General features: G+C 49.5%; 1 protein-coding gene across 13 annotated transcripts in view; it reads left to right on the top strand.

The window, feature by feature from the left end:
• Nucleotides 1–12,087, top strand: part of CLEC16A (C-type lectin domain containing 16A) — a 200,216-nt gene that overhangs the window by 142,581 nt on the left and 45,548 nt on the right. For all 13 annotated transcript variants that reach the window (XM_001490219.7, XM_070231014.1, XM_070231022.1 and 10 more), the window contains 3 exons: nucleotides 6,853–7,004; nucleotides 9,233–9,437; nucleotides 11,148–11,315. In XM_001490219.7, the coding sequence (XP_001490269.3) occupies nucleotides 6,853–7,004; nucleotides 9,233–9,437; nucleotides 11,148–11,315 (525 nt within the window). The remainder of the gene's footprint in view (nucleotides 1–6,852; nucleotides 7,005–9,232; nucleotides 9,438–11,147; nucleotides 11,316–12,087) is intronic.

The raw sequence follows: 12,087 nt of genomic DNA, 5'->3' as shown, positions 1-12,087 counted from the left end.
GGCTCACGGGGCCTCTCGGAGAGGCTGGGGGCCTGTGTTACTCACCTACCCATGACCCCACAGGAGTTCTGAGAAGCAACCCAAATCCATGATTCATCTTCTCCCTCTCAAGAGCTGGCGTTCAGGAAGCGTGACTTTATCTCAGGCAGAGGGTTCTGACCAGTCACGGCTTTGAAACGTCAGGGGCTTCCAGGCAGCAACCACAGCCACTGAAGACCCCATAGCTCGTGCTCAGGGGTCAGGGTGCATGCCCGGCACAGTCCTGCAGGGGCTCAGGGCTTAGTTTTATGAGTGAGAACCTGAGATTCAAGGGGGAAGTGGCTTGCCCAGGTCATACAGCTGTTAGTGGCAGAGCTGGTCTCCAGGCTGCGAAGCCGAAGCCGCTTTTGCCAGGCTGAGTTGCTCTGACTGTGCTCTCCACATGAGGGGCTCCTCCATGCTTTCTCCTTGCCGCCTCCTCTCTCCCAGCATCCTCAGCTTCTGTGGGAAAATGGCTGCACCCCTTTCCCTTCATTCTGTGGGACCTTCTGTGCACCCCGTGTCGCCAGCTCTGAGCTGTTTCTCCTGGCCAGGCTCCCAGGACGTGGTGTGTGGCCCCTCAGTGGTGCTGGAGGAATTTTAGAATTTTAAGTGTGTCTGGATACAGCACTAAATCGCAGTAAATCACTGTTGCAATTCTCTGTTGCTGAGGACAAACCACCTTAAAATTTAGTGGCTAAAAACAACTTCAGTCATTCATTTTGCTCACGAATCTATAGTTTTCCCAGGGCTCAGTGGGAATAGCTCATCTCTGCTCCACGTGGCATCAGCTGAGGACTAGAGGGTCAGCTGGGGGCTGGCTGTGGACCTGGGGCCTTGGTTTCTCTCCGGGGGTCTCCGTGGCTCTTTGCACTTCTTCACAGTGTGGTGGGTAGATTCCAGGAGCTTTTTTTTTTTTTAAAGATTTTATTTTTTTCCTTTTTCTCCCTAAAGCCCCCCACTGCATAGTTATGTATTTTTAGTTATGGGTCTTTCCAGTTGTGGCATGTGGGATGCCGCCTCAGTATGGCCTGATCAGTGATGCCATGTCTGCCTAGGATTCGAACCTGTGAAACCCTGGGCCGCCGAAGCAGAGCGCACGAACTTAACCACTCGGCCACGGGGCCGGCCCCCTCCAAGAGCGTTTTTATGACTTGCTTCAGAAATCACATGGGATCACTTCCACTGTATTCATTGGTCTGGGCAATCGCAGAGGGCCCCCCCAGCTTCAAGGAGAAAGGACACAGACCCTACCACCTGATGGAGGAGGGTCAAAGGTCCCACCCTCTGGTGGGAGGCATTGCTGTGGCCGTCTTTGGAAAGTATAGTCCGTAAGAAAGTCCATTTCACTGCCACCCTGATCCTTTCTATTACTTGAAGGAGAAAGTCCCAGGTTGGTAGTAGTTTGTCTTAGAACTTCTCAAACCTTGGGTCTCCCTTTTTATCAAAAGAGTGGGCTTCAGGCTATAATTTAATAAAATGGTCTTTTTAATCTATTTTCATGGTCACCTTATTTATTGTAAATAACTCTGGATTCCCATTCATGGTAATGATTTGAAGTTGCCTTTTTAAATAAATTTCTCTTAGTAAAACATGAGTGCTTTCAAGAGAAATTAAGCACGAGGTCTCCCTTGCTGCTGTAGGTTTACTCTCACACGCGCACATGAATAAGGATGCCGCTTGGACTGTTGTAGTAGAGGCTTCTAAACAACCTGAACGTCCATCAGCTGGGGAGCTGTTAAATCCTGGAGAGCCATCCCTGCTCTCAGTGGGACAGAAGGCAGCTTTGAAAAAGAGGGAGCAGGGTCTCTGTGTGCTGACATGTGTCCAAGACGCATGGTTAAGTGGCAAAAGCACAAGGCAGAGAGAGTGTGTGGCATGCAACCATTTGTGAAAGACACAGCGGGGAGAACGTAGCTGCCCTTAGAAACACATAGTGGGTGGGTGACAAGAATCTGTTAGACGGCTGCCTCTGGGAGGACGACAGGGGAGACTGACTGTCCCCTGTAAAAAAGTTGCACACCTTTTTAAATGGAATATGTGTATGTGTTATCTGTCCAAAGAGATTGATAAAATTAATATTTTCAGATAAAATAAAATGGCAAATCTTCTCCCCTTTCAAATAAATGAAACCAAAGGCAGTGCCTAGAAGAGGAGGGATGTGTCACCTCTGCCTGGAGGGAGGTTCGGCCCAAAGGCATGCTACGCCGTCGTGGTCCTGGGGTGTGATGGGGACCTCTGTCATCCCACCTGCTCTGCCCAAGGGTCTGGTCCCTCCCCAGAAGGAGACTTGGTCTACACTGTGTTTTATGGTCCGGAGCCTGAGTGTCCCTGCTGGTCCCTGAGCTCCTTGGGGCAGGGCCAGCACTCACTCTTCTTGGTCTGGTTCCCCGTACGGTGCCTGACACCCATGCGTTTGCTGAGCTGAAGGCCAGGGCGTTTCAGCCCACGCATCTGGCCGGTTTGGAAACACGCACACCTGTGTCCCAAGAGGTGCTGTCGGAGAGCCCTCGGCTTCGTGCCATTGCCCTGTTCGTGATGGTTGCCACCGCCTTCTGGACCCGGCAGAGGTGGCTGGCTGGCCAGCATGGCCTGGCGCTGCTTCCCAACCCCGGCTGGGCCCCAGAAGGACCTGCGGCCCTTTGCGTACAAATGTAGAAAGAGTCCCTTTTCACTTTAATTTTAAGTACACAAATAACACACCTCTCTTCCCTTTGAAAAATCAGAACATGCCGTATAAACTAAAGTGAGCTTGACCCCCACCGTCAATCCTGCCTCCTCCCTTCCGAAGAGGGAACCCCTGTGCATCCTCCCGGACAGTGTCTTGAATTCTCCTCTTACACCTACAGGCTTGAACCTGTAGAAAAAGTACAGTATCATTTTGTGTGGTTTCACTTTACTTGCATTGTGTCTCCTGCGTGTGTCATGCTGCAACCGGCTTTTTCCATTCAACGCTGTGTTCTTGCGCCTTAAGCATGTTGAAACACCTGGGGATCTCATTCATTCCTTGTCATTGCCATATGGTTTTGCACTGAATGAACATACATTTATTTTTTTAGGCTTTCCCTCATTGCAGGACATTTGGATCATTACAGACCCAAATCATGCCATCAACATCCTGGTTCTTGTCTCTTGGCCCACACGCCACACACGTTTTTCTTGGAAACATACCAATTGGTGGGTTGTATGGTGTGAAACTTTCAATTTTAACAAATAATGCTAATTTGCCCTCCCAAAAAACTATGTTAATTTATTCTCCTACTCGCAACTTTTGAGAATGTCAGTTTTTCTATGATCCTCACCAATACCTGATGGTATCATTTTTATTTTTGCCAATCCGATGGGTGGAAGGTGGTATCTCATTTTAATGTGTTTCCTGATTTCTCATGAGGGGGAGCCCCTCTGTGTGTGTTAATGGCTGTCCCCATTCTCTTTCTCTGAGAGTGCCCTGTGGAGTCCTGTGTCACATTTACTGCTGTCTTTGGCCTCTTAGAGGTATTTTGTAATATTTACCTTAGTCTGTAAAGTCATTTGTCATATGTGATTTAAATTTTAATTTTGGTGTAGTCAGTTTGTCCATCTTATATTTATTTATTTGTATGTGTTGGTTCTTGTTTCTTTTTAAAGAAATCCTTATCGGCCCCTAAGGTCACATGGATATTCTCCTATGTTGTCTTCTGACAGTTTTCTGTAAGCTTTTAAAGTAGAATCATAGGCCCAACCCCTTTTGAAGTGAAGTTGGTGGCGGGGGGGACCCAGGAGATTCAGATGGGAAGCTAGATCTAGGCAGCACCAGTGTACAGGTGACCTGTCACCTACGCTGTCTCCTCTGGCCATAGGCCACTCCTGAGAGTCAGGCAGGGCGGCTCATGAGGCCGCACACACCCAGGAGAGCTGCCTGCCGCTGAGTCCTCCCCACGTGCCCGCACCCCTCCCAGCACCTCGGCACCTGGCATGGCTCTCCCTGGCTCGGAGCGAAATCCACAGGTGCCTGCATGAAGGCAGCAGGCGAAGGGCTTACACCGTGGGTGGAACTGGGTTCCATTCAGCAGCTCTCTCCTGGGTCCTCCTCTGCCCAAGACACCGTGGCCATCCAAAGGCGAGCAGACAGCCCCTGTCTCCCGGGGCTCTGGCCGGGAATGCCCACAGCCAGTGTGTGGATGGAGGTGGTGAAGGAGTTCCCTAAAATGAAACTAAAGCACACAAACGAGTCACCCAACCAGCATTCCCTGCATCTCCCTGAAGGATGCCCTTCTCCTTAGTCTCGGAAACCGCTTCACTTCTCCTTAACTGCTGCCCCGACAACTTCTGAAAAGCCGGAGGCTCCCTCCTTCTTGGAGCGGTCCTGCTCACTGGTGACAGTTGCCCTTTAGTTTCTTATGAAATCTCACAGGGCTTTGATGTCTCAATTGCATTTCTGAAAGTTGTTCCGCTTTGGGGTTTTGTCCTTCCTTTTTTGTTCTTTGTGGCAGAGGTGTGTAGGTCTCTTTCCCCCCGAAGCCCCCAGGGCCCCTGGGCTTTATGAGGGGGTTGCCTACCGACAAGCCCCAGTGACACCTATATCTGTGCCTGCTTTCCCAGTCACTCCCTCAGATAGACCACTTTCGTGAATGTGGGAAAGAAGAAAGATGAGTTGTCCTGTGTAGAGAGAGGGGAGAGGAAAGGGAGGGAGAGAGAAAGAGAAAGTAAAAAAGGAAAGAAAAAGCATCCTTTATTAGTGTTGTTTACTTTACATTTTCAAACAGTAAAAGATTGTCATTGAGTAAAATGTTTTAAGTATTGAGTAAAGAAAATAAACTCTATCTACCAAAAAGAAAATGTTTATAAGAATGAATATAGTGACTTCCATTTCTGACAATATAGGAGACTAAATGTCTTCTGGTATGGAACCAGAGATTCTGGAGAAAATAATTTTTAGAAATCTTTTAAAATATTTGGCTGGACGGTTGGGAAAGGAACGAAGATTCTTGCCCTAAATAATAAGAAAGTACAGTCCAGAGAATTAAGCCTGTCTGGTGCTACTGTTTGCCATGAGGGTGCCTGGTTGTTCTAGGTGGTCATATGCTGGGGAGAACAGACAGGAACATAAGGCCTGTAAAAGCCAGGAGGATGGTCTGGAAGACATCCCCATGAAGCCAGAATCCCAGACAGATGATGCTCGCTCTCTCAGAGAGGGAGGGGGAGGGGGAGAGCAGGGGAAATTTACATGTCATCCTGGAAATCTAAATGAAAAGTAAAAATAGGGAAAAAAAGTCCTTGGAGAATACCTGAACCCCAAGTTTGTCATCCTGTGTGTTTGGGGCCAGAATTTATGCCATCTGTCTTACCTTCTCGCACCCCCACCCACCTACCACCAATAAATTTAAGCCAAATATTTGGTTACAGTGCTCCCAATAGAACTTATTGGGATGATACAAGTGCTCTACAGCTAGACTGGAGTAAAGCACAATTGTAAACTTTCTAAAACCCAAACTGTACACTTAAAATGGGTGAAATTTATGGTATGTAAATTATACCTCAATAAGCTGTTTCCAAAAAACTCACTCTGATAATCAGAGACTTCTTTTGATGTTTTAGCATATTTCTCTGCATTTATGTTTATTTGTAGGGATACATTTTTTTAACATCTCAAAATCACAGTAATGAAGTTTTTATTCTCTTTTTCGTTTAAAATTTGAATGTCTTCTCCAATGTCATTGCCATTATTTGTTAATAGGAGTTTCTGCTCGGGCTTTTAATATGTATTTCCATAGTGCATCTTGAGTGCTTTCTCATTTTAAAGTAATTTCAAGCAATATCGTGGTATATGGGGCAAAAATTAAAGTTCTCCTGTTGAAACTCCCCCCAAACACACACACTCCCACCCCCGGTTCTCACTTCCCTCCCCAGGGGTAACCACTGTTCACAATTTGGTTAGACATAATTTTTAAATGGGCATATAATTCTTCATGCGATGGGGGAAAAAATCATACTCAAATTGTCCCCTATTCGGGGGCATTTAGGTTGTTTCCTGATTTGGCTATTTCTTTTAAAACATGTAGCAGAAGATTCCGTTGGAGGGAACTCAAAGCAGACCATAAATTTAATGATCTGGTGTTCCTCGGGTGACTTCAAAGCCATCAAGGACAGGCGCTGAATCAGACATTGAATTTAGGGGTGACTTTCAAGTAAGAGAAGGGGCCCAGCCTACCCTGAGGACCCCAGGCTAAATGCTTATCTATCTGTTCTCATTGAACCCACCAAACATCTCGGGGTAAGGGAAATTATTGCCATTTTTGCAGATGGAAAACCATGGTTCGGAGGGGCCAAGTGCCTTGCCCAGGATCACACACCAGCTGGTGCAGAGCTCGACTCTTAAGCTGCCAGACGCCAAGTTGAGGGTTTGGTGATTCTGTAACCGAGCAGGGGACTCTCGTTTTCCTGTCCTCGCTTGATTTAGGCAAACACCATCACAGCTGTCAACCACCACTGATCTGCAAGGAAGCACTGAAATCGTACTAGGAATCTCGGTTTATTGGTTGTTTTTTAGCTACAGTTTGAGCACCTAATGTGCAGCAGGCATTGTCCGATGCTTTATGTACTTTATTCAGTTAGTCTGACAAAGAGCACTTTGTGAGGGCTGGGCATTATCCTCCTTTTTCATGAGGAATGTGATGCCCAGAGAGCTAAAAAAGTTGCCCGCCGGTGACTCAGAGGAGGGACTCAGGCCCAGGTGTGTGTGACTCCGAATGCGCTGAGCTCCGTTGCCCAGCAGGATGCAAGTCAGCTTGAGTGTCTCCATCAGGCTGGGCAGCTGAACCGTGCCTCATTCTGCTCTCGTCTCCCTCCTCGCAGACAACAGCGACCTCATCGCGTGCACGGTGATCACCAAGGACGGTGGCATGGTCCAGCGCTTCCTGGCTGTCGACATTTACCAGATGAGTTTAGTGGAGCCCGACGTGTCCAGGCTTGGCTGGGGAGTGGTCAAGTTCGCAGGCCTTCTGCAGGTACGGTGGCCAAGAACTCCAGAAGCTCTCCTTGGTGGGCTCTACAAACACACACACACAAATATCATCTTTACAGTTAATTTCTGATGACTCAGGGACTACACGGACAGAGGGTCATTGAGAAAAGCTAGAATATTGCACATATAAGGGCCAAGTCCTCTTTGGCCAAAACCTTCAATTCTTAAGCTTCCTTCTCCGTTGTCAGAATGATCCTTCCAGATCTGGTGCTCTGCCAAATACATAGATAAATATAACTACATGTGCTGTTTTTAAAATTGTGTATACAGACATGAGAGGGAGTGTGTGTATTTTTTTAGCGTCACATCGAGCATATTCTAAACTTTGCTTTTTTACATTCAACAATATGTCTTAAACAGCTGACCACAGTAGTATACGCAGACTTGCTGGTATTCTTTGAAGTGCTGTGTGACCATACAAAGGTGTAGTTAGCCAGGGCCGTGTGGCTGTTTCCAGCTTTTCCCTTCACAAACAGTGCTGCCGTGAACAGAATCATCCTTACTTCCTTGTGTGCTTGGGCAAGGGTTTCCCTAGGCAGATACCAAGAAGTTGGGGTGTGCCTATTTTTAGCGTTCGTAGACGCTGCCAAATTCCTCTCTGAAATGATTGTTGCCGCTGGCAACTGATGAGCGTTCTCTTGTACTCACCCGCTCTCCAGCAGAGCTGGGCCCTAAATTGCCAAACGCCAAGTTGGGACTTGAGTTTTCTTAATGTTCGTCTCTATGATGGGTGACTAATGCTAACTCATTGACTGAATGAAGCATGGAACCAGAAGAGTGGAAAACGGCTGCCTAACTCACACCCCGTCAGACCCCATGTCCCTGACCATCCAGCAAACTCTTCCGGACTCAAGACCTGCCCTGCTCTCAGGCCATCTGTTTCCTCACTGGGCAGTCCCGGTTGTTGTCAGGGCCTTGCTCGTGCTGACCCCCGTCCATCTCTCCACAAGGTGACCCGCTGGCAGCGTCCAGACCTCCGAGAGAACCACCCACATGTGTGAAGATGCTATTGCAGCCTTTTCCCCAACCTCCTCTTCTTCAAGATCTTTCCCTTTAAAAATTGTCTTTTGCTGAGGGTGACGTGAGAAACAACTATATGAAGAGTCTTTTATTTCAAAAAAGACTTCCATGTAAGAGGTTGTCCATTAGGGAACTTAGTGCTTCTTATTTATCCAAGCTTGTGATCAATTGCCTTTAGAATTTAGTGTCAGGAAAGTGTTTTTCTCCCTCAAAGGATTAATACATGCCTCCATCAGACAATGAAAGGCACATAAACCTTTTCTTTTGGTCATCTTCCAACAGCTGCTATTTGTCAGGCCGGTACTACGTGCCAACCTCTGCTCTTTAAATGCGTGATGGCTCCTATAGTCCCCACTGCAACGTTTCAATGCAGGGAGTGTTTCCAGAGATCCCGTGCCAGATTTATGCCTACCAACAGTCCCCATCTTAGCTCGTGAGCCTTTTTCGATGTTTTCCCCCTTCTCCAGCATTTCTGAATTCATGTCTGCCTCCTGTCTCATGCTTTTATCTTAAAGCACTCAAACCTTTGTGGGAAGCACATTCTTTACACAGAATCCATCCTGAGGGTCTAGATTGGGTTCATCCGTATTATACTTGCCATTCATTAGTTTCTTCTCCCCTTTTCAAATGTGGCTTTCTTCAGATATCTGCTAAATGTCCCTCCCTGTCCCTTTCTCAGGGTTAGCTTTCTCCTTTAGGGACCAGGAATTCTCCAGGGAAACACAAATGGGTGCCAGCGATGCCCTCTTCTTAAGAGAAACAAGGAAGAAGTTGGTCAGTAGATGTGTGACTAAATCTGCAATCATGCCAGATGGTGATGGGGATTTTGGTTTGTTATCTCTGGTTTCTCAGCAGTAAGAATTGTTGGAGTTGGACTCTTGGGTTCCCCATGGCCCCGTGAAGAGGCTGGTGGACCTGCTTGTTCACTGGCTCACTCAAGTCCTTGTGGGGACAATATAGCCAGCGTCAGCTCCTTGATGAGCTCTGTGCTTCCAACCTGCTCTTCTCCCACAAGGCCTGGTCGGGTGTGGGCCCACCTTGACTCTCGTAGACTTGGGAGGCTGATGGTCTCCTTCAGAGAAAAGCAAAGGTGAATTAGAATCCTAAATGAGACGTGGATCCTGCAGCTTCTAAGCAGCTACCCTCCTCCTAAACCTGAAGCACCCTTTCTTTCGTCTCCTCCCCCTGCAGGACATGCAGGTGACTGGCGTGGAGGACGACAGCCGTGCCCTGAATATCACCATCCACAAGCCTGCGTCCAGCCCCCATTCCAAGCCCTTCCCCATCCTCCAGGCCACCTTCCTCTTCTCCGACCACATTCGCTGCGTCATCGCCAAGCAGCGCCTGGCCAAGGGCCGCATCCAGGCAAGGCGCATGAAGATGCAGAGGATAGCTGGTGAGTGGCTGGGCCCGGTGCAGTGTCCTCCGAGCCCTCCGTGGGCAGAAGCAGCCACAGGGCTGTCAGCGTGGTTCTCACATGGACCTTGAGAAACCCCGTAACTCATCTAGAAGAAGGCACGCACACGGTTCAGGAATCAGTTGTGCTTCAGTGAGAGAATGGAGAGTCTGCTCAGAATTTCCCACTTGCTAAGTGTGTGACTGGCAGAGGGGAGCCCTCCCTCCCAGGCAGGAGGCCGTGAACAGGCGGGCATCAGTGTGGAACAACTGTTCTCACTCCTGCACGCGAAAATTCTCTAGTTTACGTTTACGAAGTGCCTCGACGTTCCTCGTCCACCTGCAGTCCTTAAAACAACCCTTGAGATCAGTAGGGCCTGTTCTGCCCATTTTGTAGAAGAGTAAACTGAGGCTCTGAGACTTGCCCAGAGTACACAGGCAGCTGGTTGGCAGAGCCCAAATGCAGAGCTTCCCCTTCTGAAGCTGCCCCTTCTTCCTCTCCCTTCCCAGCTCTCATGCGAGGGGGCCCCACTTGGTGAGGGGGCTGTGCCCCGGCACTGAATTTGGAAGTCGTTTGACCTTTCACAGGGATTGTGGTGAATTTGTGCGGAGGCCCCGCACTGAGGCCCCAGCTTTCTTGGAAGTAAAGACTCCGGCAGAAGGACGTGCCATTCATCCTCCTCGGGGGAAGGGCATTCCGGCAACTCCTCAAGTTATAAACAGTCCTCCTCAAGACACCGGCGCTTTTCAGTTCAAGCGCCAGTGGTCATCCTAGTGTGGTCGCTGGGAGGGTCTCCAGCCCCCGCAGGAGAGGAGCCTTCTCAAGGGACTACCTAAAAATGAACACTTGGGGGGCGGGGTTGTTGGACACTGTGGGGTCAGTAGTTTCCTGCGCATGCCCCGTTGATTTGCGCAGGCCTGCGTCCCACACAGTCCTTGTCTTATTTCTCACTTAGCTGACAGCTCGCCCCCAAAATCAGGACAGAAGCATTTTGTAATGCGCAAAGTGACTTAAATCATTTAGGCCTTTCTTTTAAGATTTATTTTCAGAGGGTTTTTTTTTTTTTTTAATGTAAAGCAATTTCTCACAGCTGGCACGAAGGCTAAATATTTCATTTGAAAATTGAGAATTATGCCTTAAAGTGGCTGTTAGAACTAACGCCTTGGGTATTTCTTAAGTTGATTTTAAAAAGTCCCTCCAAATGGCTATATCATGAGATTTGTTTATGGAAGGGAGGATGGCAACTGTGACAGATATACACACGCTCATAAATACCCATGTGCGTGCACCTGTATATTCTGTCTCACACAGTCTTCCCCATGCACATATAGAGAGAGAGCTAGAGATAGATATATATATGGACTTTCAGGGCAGACGTGGCCCCATTTGCTTTGGGGTCTGAAGCTACACCGAGCCTAAGCCTTGGCAAGGGTCTTTTGTGTGTGAAAGCCGAGAGTCCGGGGTGGAAGCTGGCCCACATCCATTTCTGAACCCCTCGCTAGGCACTGGTTGTGTTTTGAGCCTCAGCAGGACCTCTGGTGTCACGCTGGCCTCCCCAGCTCGAGGCTGCCAGCTGCCTGCTTGGCATCGCCCATGGGTTGTGCCTGGCGGGGCCACGGCCATTCTGGTGACAACCACCCCACCCAGAGTCTCGCCCCCGTGCTCCCATCCCACGTGCTGAGCGTGAAGCCTGGGTGTGTTTGCACGCAGCCCTCCTGGACCTCCCCATCCAGCCGACGACCGAGGTCCTGGGGTTTGGACTCGGCTCCTCCTCTTCCACCCAGCACCTGCCCTTCCGCTTCTACGACCAGTGCCGCCGGGGCAGCAGCGACCCCACGGTGCAGCGCTCAGTGTTCGCGTCCGTGGACAAGGTGCCAGGTAAGCCAGCCCCCACGCCCCCTCCTGCCCCCTCCTGGGGGGTTCCCAGGGCTTTCTCTCTGTTGAGCCTGCGTAAGCGTCCCTTTCCGTCTCCGAAATCCAGTCCGTTGGAAGCCCCGGGTTCTTAGAATTTATCAAAGCAGAGCCCAAGATTGAATGCAAGCCCCAGAAGGAGGTCTTGGCCTTCTCTTGGTGTTCCGCCTCCTGGGTTTGGTTTTCCAGAGACTCGTTGGGGATGTGGAAGAACTTCTTAGAATTAAGACTAAGAAGTTTCTTGGAGGTTTCTTGGAAATACTTAGATTATTAGTAATGAGGTTGTGGGAGAGTAATTTCCTTCTGCATGTGGGATGACTAGAAAGAGAGAGCGGGTGCGGTTCCTGCTGCAGCTCCCTGGAAGTGGGGCTGCAGACGAGGGCCCCCTGCCCGCGGGCCGCTGCCAGGCCGCCCCTCCCGTCTGGGAGCCCGCTTTCCCACTTTCACCAGAGCTGTCTCTGACTCCCCGCCCAGCCTCCCCCAGAGGAGAACTGCAAATAGAAAGTTCAAGGACGGTCTGGCAGCAGCAGGAGCTGCCTCTCCAGAAGGGCGGCTGGCCAGGCTCGCCCCTTCCTGTTCTGACACATCTGCTTTAAGTAAATCCATATGCACCCAAATTCCCCAGAAGAGAACCCTGCCCTGGATTACAGACCTTCAGAGGCCTGGCCCAGCTGCCCCCTGCAACTTACCCCCTCCTGGGTCAGGGCTTCCAGCTTCAGCTGCAGAGGTTGCAAAGTGC

The sequence above is a fragment of the Equus caballus genome, chromosome 13, assembly GCF_041296265.1.
Source record: "Equus caballus isolate H_3958 breed thoroughbred chromosome 13, TB-T2T, whole genome shotgun sequence".
Lineage (NCBI taxonomy): Eukaryota > Metazoa > Chordata > Mammalia > Perissodactyla > Equidae > Equus > Equus caballus.
Note: the sequence above shows the minus strand (reverse complement) of the source record. Positions and strands in the feature narration are given on the sequence as shown.